This window comes from Suricata suricatta, chromosome 10 (assembly GCF_006229205.1).
Source record: "Suricata suricatta isolate VVHF042 chromosome 10, meerkat_22Aug2017_6uvM2_HiC, whole genome shotgun sequence".
NCBI classification, from domain to species: domain Eukaryota; kingdom Metazoa; phylum Chordata; class Mammalia; order Carnivora; family Herpestidae; genus Suricata; species Suricata suricatta.
This window is the reverse complement of record NC_043709.1, coordinates 48,309,837-48,321,607: the sequence shown is the minus strand read 5'-3', so window position 1 is coordinate 48,321,607 and position 11,771 is coordinate 48,309,837. Positions and strand designations below refer to the sequence as shown.

The window sequence follows — 11,771 nt, the reverse complement described above, 5'->3', positions numbered from 1 at the left end:
CCAAACTCCACACCTGAAAAACAAATAACCCAGTGAAGAAATGGGCAGAAGACATAAACAGACACTTCTCCAAAGAGGACATCCAGATGGCCTACAGGCACATGAAACGATGCTCAGCATCACTCATCATCAGGGAAATACAAATCAAAACCATGCTGAGATACCACCTCACGCCAGTCAGAGTGGCTAAAATGAGCAAATCAAGAGACTATAAATGCTGGCGAGGGTGTGGAGAGACAGGCACCCTCCTACACTGTTAGTGGCAATGTAAACTGGTGGAGCCGCTCTGGAAAACAGTGTGGAGGTTCCTCAACTAACTATCAGTAGAACTCCCCTATGACCCAGGAATAGCACTGCTAGGGATTTACCCAAGGGATACAGAAGCGCTGATGCATAGGGGCACATGTACCCCAATGTTCATAGTGGCACTGTCAACAATAGCCAAATCATGGAAAGAGCCTAAATGTTCATCACCTGATGAATGGATCAAGATGTGGTATATACATTCAGTGGAGTATTACATGGCAATGAGAAAGAATGAAATCTGGCCATTTGTAGCAAAGTGTATGGACTTTGAGGGTGTCATGCTAAGCAAAATGAGTCAGGTGAAGAAGGACAGATACCATATGTTTGCACTCTAAGTTCTAACAGGAGAACAGGAGAAACCTAACAGAGTACCATAGGGAGGGGAAAGGGAAAAGAGAACTGGGAAGAGAGAGGGATGCAAAACCTGAGAGACTACTGAATACTGAAAACGAATGGAGGGGTGAAGGGGAAGGGGTAGGGGGGAAAAGAGGTGGTGGTGATGGAGGAGGACACTTGTGGGGAAGATCACTGCGTGTTATATGGAAGCCAATTTGACAGTAAACTATTTTAAAAAATAGCAAAAAAAAAAAAAAAGGTATGCTTTATGTTATATATGTTTTCCCATGATAGAAGAAGAAAGAAACTGCAGTGAGATATCAATTTATATCCACTGATGGACAAAACACAAAACAAAAGACCCCTAAATTTCTGACAATACCAAGTCTTTATAATTGCTATTCGCTGAATTGTGTCCCCACAAAATTCATCTATTGAACCTCTGGCTGCCCCATGTGATTGTATGGGAGACAAGGCCTTTCAGGAGTTGGTTAAATGAGGTTATAAGGGTGGAACCCTGATCCTATCAAACTCATGCCCTTGTGAAAAGGAAGAGATATCAGAGAGTTTGCTTCCTCTCTCTCTGTACTATTAAAGACACAGCAAGAAGGCAGCCATCTACAAGCCAGAAAAAGAGCTCCCACCAGAAACCGAACCCTGATCTTGGACTTTACAGGCTCAAAGAAGAGTGAGAAAATAAATTTCTGTTGTTTGAGTCACCCAGTCTATGGTATTCTGCTATGGAAGCCTGAGCTGACTAAGTAATGGTGGAGGAATGGGAGCTCACAAGCTGCTGACAGGGGTGTATGTGGGAATAGGCTGGTCTAGTTGAGCCAACCTGAAGAGGTGCACACTGCTAACCCAGCAACTCCACTGTGTGGTGTCCAGAGAGACCCTAGCATGTGGGCAACAGATGAAGTACTTGGACGTTAACTGGGACAGCTTTTGTGTTAGCAAAATCCATACATGACCAAAATTACACAGAGAGGAAAATAGAAACTGTAAAGAAAAATAGGTGAATAATACTGAAAAATATAGCATGGTATTACATCTGGAGAGATAAAGAACCATGACATCCTTGAGGGGAGTGCAGGGGCTTCACGTAGTCATCAATTTTAAGCTGGGTGGTAGGCATGGGTTGTTTTCCTATTCCTTAAAACATGTGTATCCATTCTGCATACTTTTACTTTACATGTATAGAGTACTTAACAATGAAAAAAGTGAAATTAATGATAACATACAATATCAAAGGCATAACTTAACTAATTTGATTCACCTTGGTCTAAAACTTTTGATAACAATTATGTTTCTCTTCCCTTGCTTGGTTCTTATGCTTTTTTTTTCCTATTTACAGAAGATGATAAAGAGTTAAAGAAAGTAACTGTACTCAACTTAAAGATCTCAACTTTTCATTTTATCCATTAAAAACTGACCATCTGGGGCGCCTCGGTGGCTCAGTCGGTTAGTCTGACTTTGCTCAGGTCATGATTTCCCGGGTTGTGAGTTTGAGCCCCACGTTGGGCTCTGTGCTGACAGCTTAGGGCCTGGAGCGTGCTTCAAATTCTATGTCTCCCTCTGTCTCCTTCTCTCAGTCCCTCCACCGCTTGTGCTCTCTCTCCAAAATAAACAAACAACAACAACAACAACAACCACACACCAAAACCCTGAGCATCCTGGAAACCAATTTTCCACTAAGCCCATGAAACCTTCTACTGATCTCATAGCCATCCTGGTGTTGCTTAGGCACATTATACAACTTCCCAGGAACAAGTATCTATCATACAATAATTCAGGAGAGAGAGAGAGAGAAATGGAAGGTGATAAAAATAGAGTATAAAACTTCAAGTTTCAGGGCATAACTGGGAAAGATAATAAAGCAAGCCAAATTTGGATTTAAGAAATTACTTGAGCCACCTAAAAGAGTTGGCTATATTACTCACAATTTTACCAGAAGCACTGTACAATCGATGGTGGCTACCAAATGGCCCCAGGAACAGTAAGAAGTCTTCTGTATGTTGTCAACCAGGACTCTACATCATACATGTAAAGTCCAAGGGCCACTTAGAGCTATGCCATGGCTTATATACACAGTCATCCAGAGCAACTTTTCCCCTTTGGGGTGAGAATGTCATTGTCCATATGAAAGCATATAAAGTTTTGGTTCTGTGTTTGTTTTGTTACAGCTGAAGGTAAGAGTGAGATGTTAGGATGAGTGCAACAAGGATGTGACGAACACTAGGTGTTGTATTGAAACCAATTTGACAATAAATTATATTAAAAATCAAAAAAGTATTAGTATATATATGTGTGTATGTATATTTGGTGCTAAAAAAAAAGAGTGTTGAAACCACCAAGAAGTGCTATATTTCATATTTTATCCCAGCAGGGTAAACAGATTATTCTGGGGGCACTGACAATGTGAAACATAACTGTTTTAGGTGCATTTACATTTACCATTTTATTTAATCCTCAATATATCATCCTTGATAGGAACGACTTTTCCCATTTTATACATGAAGAGGGAGACAGATTAAATACCTTGCCCAGGGTTCAGTGTGGGTAAACGAGAATGATGAAATTCAAACCTAGTTCTTACTCAAAGGAAAAACGTTGGTCACTATACTGGTTCTTTACGGCTGCCTTAAAAATGTTTTTTTGTTTTTTTTTTTTTTAATGACAGCGCATAGGTAAACGGGATCGAAGGGTACAAACTTCCAGTTATAAATGAGTCATCAGATAAAAAGTACAGCATAGGATAATATACAGTCAGTAATATTGTAATAACTTTGTATGGTGTCAGATAGCAATTAGACTCATCGTGATGAGCACTGTGTGCTGATTAGAATTGTTAGATTATTAGCTGAAACTAATATAACATTGTATGCCAACTGCAACAAAAATAATTAGCAAACAAAAAGGACACCAAAAATAATAGGTCAAGAACAAATCAGTCAGGCTCTTTGCTTCTCCCTCCTATTTAGGGGCTTTTCCTATCTTTTTGGCTATATTCTCACTCATTAATTAGTTCTTACTAAGAGGAATTATGGAAATAAAATATGGAACCAAGTCTGTCAATTCTAGTCCTTCTTTAAAATTCAGATCATCATGTCTAAGCGGGGTCTTAAGATTTCTTGTTTTCTTTTTTGGCTCAGTCTTACAGTCTATAGCTTTACTCACTGCACATGTGAAGTGCCTGTGGTACAGTGTTGGCCCAGAGTGCTGGGTATAAATCCAGAGGCAACACTTATAGCTCTGTGCCCTTGAGCACCTTACATAACTTCTGTGTGTCTCAGTATTTTTGTAAATGAGAATAATATCTCATAGTATGGTTCTGAGAATTAAATAACAGAATGCATATAGAGCATTTACTAGTCCTGACAGATAACAAGAGATTAATAAATATAGGTATTACAATTAGTACCAAATATATATACACACATATATATACTAATACTTTTTTGATTTTTAATATAATTTATTGTCAAATTGGTTTCAATACAACACCCCGTGTTTGTCACAACAAGTGCCCTCCTCAATTCCCATCACCAACTATCCCATCTCCCCCACAAATTAACCCACAGTTTGTTCTCTGTATTTAAGAGTCTCTTATGGTTTGCCTTCCTCCCTTCTTCTGTAACTTTTTTCCCCCTTCCTCTCCCCAATGGTCTTCTGTTAAGTTTCTCAAGATCCAAATGTGAGTGACAACACAGGTATCTGTCTTTCTCTGACTAACTTATTTCACTTAGCATAATACCCTCCAGTTCCATCCACGTTGCTGCAAATGGCCAGATTTCATTCTTCCTCACTGCCAACTTGTATTCCATTGTATATATAAATGTTAGATATTGCTATTAGTATTATGGCATACTAATAGCACAGCATATTACTCTTAGTATGCTCAGGTGCTGGGGGTGGGGTTTGCGCAGGGGCACAGAGGCAAGGCATTTGGGCAGAAAAGGATTAGGAAGACCTTCTGGTAGAGGTTGAGCTTGAGGTGGGTTTTGAAGGGTGAGCAGGAGTCAGATATACGAAGAAGCTATGTGTGTTGGGGAGTGAGGGTATTCAGGATGAGGGAATGGTACTCGAAAAATCACACAGCATGATATAGCACAACGTCCAGGGAAGCGTGGTGGGGCAGAACATCAGTGTCAAGGGACAATTACAGTGTAGTAGTTGGAGTGGAGATCACATTGAGGTGGACCACAGGGATTGGATAACAAGTAGAAAATGACCCTTCCAGGCTGGCAGCCTGTGAAGAGATTAATTGTCCTAGGAGCTAGAAAGAACCATAGAAAAGACTGATGAATAATCCAGCATAAAATGTCCACTTGAACCATGATCAGATTCTTGATTTACAAATTTTTGCATTTTCTAGTATGAAAATAAAAAATTTCAGAGGTAAAAGATGTAAAAAAATCTACATCAAATATCCTCATTGTCATTTTTCTTTTTTCTTTTCTTTTTAAATGTTTATTTAATTTTGAGATAGAGAGAGGACAAGCAGGGAGGGGCAGAGAGAGAGGGGGAGTGAGAATCCCAAGCAAGCTCCGTGCTTGTCAGCACAGAGTCTGACATGGGGCTCGAACTCAGGAACTGTGAAGTTATGACCCGAGCCAAAATCAAGAGCTACTTAACCAACTGAGACACCTAGGTACCCCTTTATTGCCATTTTTCTATTAAAAATGGCCACACGAGAATGAAAGAAATCTATTTTCTCATAACACATGTAAGGAGCTGGATGAATTTAGCACAAGCACAGTTATGATTAAAATTCAGGTTGAGACAAACTTGAAGGAAATAGAATTAAAACAACATCATTCTTCTTTCTATCTATTCTCAACTATCAGTAACCTCTTGAATGCATTATGTACCTTTCCACATAGCCACGCTTGCCTGTAGAATGCTCTCCTTCTTTCTCCTTTTGGTCTGGTATCTTCTACTTGGCCTTCAGAATGTAACGGGGGGTCGTTTTCTCTGGGATTCTTCTCCAATTGTCCAACCTGCTTTAGATGCACATCCTTTTCTTTCCAGATCTCATGCATACTCCCATCTTAGCAATTATACTACATCACACTGTACTATAATTGTTGGTGTTATATTTCTTTGCAATAAACTATGAGGTCATTGAAGGCAGGGACCATGGTTATCCAGAACAGAGATTGCACATGACTTTATACTCCTCATTGCAAACACATTATTTAGCACATATTTGGCACTAGATTATTGCAGGTAGTTTGATAACTCAACATCAGGTGAGCAGATTGAAAAGTAAATTTGTCACCCTGAGAATAACAAAATGAGTTTAAAACAGATTTCTGAGTTCTCCACCTGAAAAACTACAAGTAGATAATATGGCAAAATGCCCTAGAGGTATCCAAGGAGGATGGAAGTCTCACACAGTGTCTCTCAAAGTTGCTTTGGGCAGTGGTATAAGTATGAATGTTTTCTCTCTCATGTCCAATGAAACTCTACTTTGGTTTCCAGATCAGTCCACCTTCAAACCAACAGTTATGATTTTTCATATTGTGAAAGAAGAACAACTCTCTCATCCACAAAATAGGCTGTTATAGCACTGCTGGATCATTTTCCCCACACATGAGCATAAAAACTAAAAGAGGAGTATTGAAGGGATTAATGTGTCAAGTAAAAGCCATTTAGGATTTTGCCATAATCTTTCAAGAGAAACTACTCTCTGGTTCTCCCAAAGCACATTTTCCATGCCAAGAAAAATTACTTGAATTTCAAGGCAAAAACAGACAAAATATTGCCTGGAAATAGTTTGCAAACCCCAGTCGGTAGAGGAAAGTTCCTTATAGAAAGAGGACAGAAGAACAGGACGTTAAGCCTTATTTTCAGGCTAGTGGGGGGCACACAGGTGACAGGAAAAGATCTGTGCTTCATAAAGATCCCTCCAGCTATGGGGTGGAAGATCGATTTGAGGGGACCATGCGGGGCCCAGGAATTAGAATACATAATCTAAGTAATCCAAAGACCAACATTTGGAGATTGTTTAGAATAATTTTCAAGTCCATAAATGAGTGAGAATAGACATGACTCCTACTAAGCTCTCCATTCTCTGTCCTAGCCAAGGCACTGAATTCATTGTAAAACTACCATCATTAAAATAGAGTGATAGTAATGCAGAAAGGGTGCAGGCGGCTGATTGGAACAAAAAGTCAAGAAATAAGCCTAAGTATAGATGGGAATTCAGGTCATGGTAAAGGAGCAAGTGGGATTGTTTTAAAAAGTAATTAGGCTTTGGGCATAACTGACAACAAAATAAATTCTAGTTGGGGTAAAGATTTGAAGGTACAAAATAAAAACAGGAAGAAACCAACGCTAGGCAGTTTGCAAAAGAAGGAAAGCAAATACTCAGTAAGTGCTGATGCTGATTTTTAGGCAGTGGATTGGCAAGGATGTAAAAAGATAATATTCCTGGACAGTGAGATTCTAGGAGAATAAGGGCACTTCCACTCCCTTGGTGAGAATATAAAATTGGTATGTCTTTTCTGGAAGACAGTTTAATAATATAAATCAATCCCTTAAAAATGTGCATGTTTGACTCAGAAACCTCACGCCTAGGAATGGATCCCAAGGCTGTATACAGTTACCTAAACCCAGTATGTGTGAGGGTGGCAACTCCAATATTTTGAACAGTAAAGACACTAGTGACAACTCAAATGTCCTGACAGAGACAATGAAGGACTATAGAGCTATTTAATGTAAAGATACAGAACTATTTTAATGACATGAGAAGATATTCACAATTTATTGGCAGGTGAGTAAAGATTTTAGAACAGTAAGGCAGTCCAATTCTATCATATGTATTCGCATTGAAAATAAAAGGGGAAGTTTATGCAGAACTATAGACGGTAGTTTTCTCCATTGAGATTATAATTGATTTCTGTTTCCTTATGTGTTTTCTGAAATTTTATTGCCATGACTACTTTTACAATTGGGGGAAAAAAAAGTAAAACCTCTATTTCCCTTTACAAAAAAGTGTCAAGAAGAATAGTGATCGTGGAGTTAATAACTCAAGAGGCTACAGGAAAGGGCAAGTGCCTACATCACATCCCAAATCATTAACAAGCACAGGCTGTCCCATTTCTTCTCTGGAGTCAAGGAGAAAAACAGATACAGAAAGACTTTCTACACTGAACCTCAAAAAAAGAATACAAATCTTTGTCAGGAAAGCCAGCAGTACTGCTGACTAAATTACAATATATTTTGCACTTCAGTAGCACAGATAATATAGACACTTGAAGCACATTTTTATACTCAATCCTCATATCACACTTGCCCATTGATCAAATCATGTCAAATATCATATAGTACACCTTAGGTTAAAGAATCATTGTCTTCTCTTGTACGGGACTATGTCATGTTTGCATGAAATCTTATGCCACTCTATGTATTTTCACTTATCAAACAATAAAAAGCTGTTTGACATACCCCAACTTTGCATATCAAGCAGAGCATGCCTTAATATGTTAATATTGTTTTCAAAATAAATTAAAATCAGTAACAATAAATGCCACCTTCCTTTTGTGATAGATAGCTTCCCACGTTGAGTAAAGGAACAGGCATTCTTACTATTAGTATCGTTACTATTATCCCTACTTATACACATTAGAGAAGTTACTACCAGAAGAGATTATAACCCCAACTGTTTCACAATCAGTCACAGATTCAGATTCATACACAGTTTTGTTTTCATAATGATATATATTTTTTCAGCTTCCACAAATAAGACTTGTTAAATGAGAAATACTGGAGTTGAACAATTTTGTTTTTGTGTAATCTACATAATATAGAATTTTAAGAATATAGAACTCATAAAGTTCAGGCTCCTCATCTTATTGACGAAGAAACTAAAGGCCAGAGAGAGTGAGTGACTCTTCTCATTAGCAGAATGAGAGCCAGACCTCAAGTCACCTACCTCCATGAGAGTGTTCATCATGCCACAGAGAGGACCTGTGCCCCTACAACCACGACAATTTATAGAACATTTCAACACACATTTAGTTCCCGCAACAGCCCTGTGAGGTGTTAATATTACTCTCATTTTGGAGAATGTAAGGGACTTTGTAACACTTTTAGCCAAATGGTCCAAGGCTTTATAGCCAAGACCAGAGCTTTTCTACTCTGAAATCAAGGTGGGAGTGTGTTTTCTGTAATTAACGGTTCAATTCAAAGTGGTGCATTGCTGAAAAAGTTTTGGAAATTTAAAACTATATAGTAATCTTATAAAAAAAGATTCACAAATCGTAAGACAATTATTTTCCAAGAAAAAGTCTTTTTGATCATAAATCTTCTCAAAGCATCAGCTTCCTATAGATAATTGAAAATTGAACTCAGAGAATAAGGAAAGCTTACCACTGTTTAGGTTAGCAAGAAGTTCGAGAGGGTTCTGATCCAGTTTAACCTTTGTATCATTAATATCAGGCAGCTTACAGCTTAAATAAAAATCATCAATGTAAGCATCTAGGGCTTCGGAGGCAGAGAAATATGGCTTTTCTTTATATCGGATGGAACCATCAATATTAAAGGAGATCTTGTTGAGGACTACAGTTTCTGGAAGAGAAGGCTCGGAAGTGCTAAGTTGATATTTCTTAACTGACTTTGCCATGGCTTTCTCAAACTGGGCTGCAATGTCCATTCATCTTTCAAAAAACTCTAAACACAGAAGAAGGTAGACAAGATTTCAGTTAAATAGGAATGGGCGATGATACATAATCCTTGCTAATCTTTGCATCATGTATATTTGTTTTATGAACACAACTGCTTTTTATCCCCTTTTATGCTTTAAGTATATTGAACTCTCAAGCTATGCTCATCAACTGACAGTTTCACTGGCCACAAGTATAAGCTATACTGTAAAAACATGTTAGGGAACTAAGGAAATGAGCCTTGCCAGGTAAAACATAAAACAGAGGTGTTGCTCTCCTTTGGTTTTATTTTTCTTTATTTTATTAAAAAATTTTTTCAATGTTTATTTATTTTTGAGAGACAGAGTGTGAGTGGGGGAGGGGCAGAGAGAGAATCCGAAGCAGGATCCAGGCTCTGAGGTGTCAGCATAAAGCCCAATGCGGGGCTTGAACTCATGAACTGTGAGATCATAACCTGAGCCAATGTCAGATGCTTAATCAACTGAGCTGCCCAGGTGCCCCAGCTCTCCTTTGGTTTTAGTTCTACTGGATTGGATAAGTAATTCTAGAGTCTGGATATATTTTTATTTGCTACATTAAAACAGACAAGCCTCCAGAATTATGTCATAGTTTTTATTCCCTACATCTGTTCCCACTCCATTGACGGGGCAGGAGAAGCTATGTATGAAGACAAGAAGACAGGAATAGGGAACCTGGCACAGAAATGATGGCAAATAGAGACTAGGGTGCAAGATGAGGTGAGTGCTGAAAGGAGCAGATTTAGTGGGGGCCATTGGGTCCTCTGATCTTCTGGCCTTGGTGCAAGAGTTCAGCGGCTGTGAGCCTCTGAAGTCCAACCTTGTATCAACCCCTTACTCTCCATGGCAACTATAAAAAATAGGTGCTATCAGTAACCTCATTTTCGAGACAGGAATATGTTGGCACATGAGGATTAAGAAACTTGTCTGAAGGTACTGAGTAGCGAAACAACAGCCAGGGTTGAACCCCAGTGGTTAGATCTGAGCTTCAACCTAACCACTGCATTAGACCCTCAGCCCATTTTCTCACGTGTGCTGGAACTGCCGGTATGACCTGTGATCTCTAAATGTCAGCCACAGGGAACATGCTGGAAATGTCTGCCAAGCTATGGTGCCTGGGTTCCATGGTCTCTCATTTCTCTAAAACGCCTGGAGTATTTACTGGTATGTGCCAGAGGAAATGCCATTTATTTGATAACAATACAAGTAGTGCCAAAGAGAGAGTACTCACTTTCAGTCCTTTGAAATTCAAGTGGATACATTGTATTTTCAGAATGTTATATTACATGACATCATAATGCCTGATATTTCCATCTGTGGAATATCACTTAGTTTTCTCTAATGTAATGGAGTTATGCAGAGGCCTCAAAGAACCCGGGAAAAACTACAGATTATCTTTCCACAGAAGTGTAGAATGGCAGACACAAACACAATGGGTTTTGAGATTCTGGAAGCCCATTCATAGTCCGCCTGTATCTGTACCCTAGAGTAAGACTTTTTGTCTAAAGGAAGTGTGTGTGAAGAAAGAAAGGGAAAGAAGGTTAATAGAAAAGGAACAGAAAGAAGATTCTTACCAGGAATGGAACAAACATGACATCACATACTCTTCAAGTGAGTTGAGAAAGTATTTTTTGATATTTTAAAAGCTCAGCTCAATAGGCACATTCTTTGTAAATCATGATCGCGGTCATCTTCCTCTTTCTTCTCTGAATTTGTAAGTATGAATTAGTTACTATTATAGACACTGGGCTTTAGAAAGAAGGACAAGTAGGTTAAACTCAGTTCTACCTTTTACCAGCTCTGTGCCTCCATCCTCTCCCTAATAGGTGATTTCCTCATTTTAAATTCTGCCTAACAATACTTAAGTCATAGAGTGGCTGTGTTTGATCTTCTTTGCTTTGTACCAGAATGGTCACCTCAGGGGTAAAATATTGAAAGATTTTCAAAATAGTTGGCAAAACCTGCTACCCTTAAGATGACATTCCCCCAACACACATACACACACACACACACACACACACACACACACACACACACACACAAACACACACCTTCTTCTTGCTACCCCAACCCTGACCCACTTCACCCAGAAGCCCCCTGACCTTCCCATGATTTAACAACATAAGGGGTACTGTCTCTGGCTCTGGGATTCTGCTCCAGCTATGGTTGATGTCTGTTCTGTCTGTCCAGTGCCTAGCCAGACAGATTGTTAAATGTCTTGAATATCATCCCTGAGAAGATATGGTATGCAGTAAGTGTTAATGATTTTCCTTTCCTCATCTTTAGGTGTTTGCCTCTCCCTATTCATACTTATCATGGTTTGACCTACATGACAGCTGAGCATGAGTCTTCTTCCCTCTCTAAGCTCAAATGAAATCAGGAAAGGATGGGTATCCCAGGCTTTCCAGCCCATGGCAGTTGCTCAACAAATGTGTGTTGAATT

The 11,771-nt window shown here is 39.0% G+C and overlaps 1 protein-coding gene across 1 annotated transcript in view; it reads right to left on the bottom strand.

The window, feature by feature from the left end:
• GRIP1 (glutamate receptor interacting protein 1) overlaps positions 1-10,585 on the bottom strand; it is a 228,996-nt gene extending 218,411 nt beyond the window's left edge. Inside the window, exons 1-2 of the mRNA XM_029954085.1 lie at positions 10,560-10,585; positions 9,019-9,318 (exon numbers count right to left, since the gene is read on the bottom strand). Of these exons, the coding sequence (XP_029809945.1) occupies positions 9,019-9,301 (283 nt within the window). The 5' untranslated portion in view covers positions 9,302-9,318; positions 10,560-10,585. The remainder of the gene's footprint in view (positions 1-9,018; positions 9,319-10,559) is intronic.
• Positions 10,586-11,771: the final 1,186 nt, after the last annotated feature.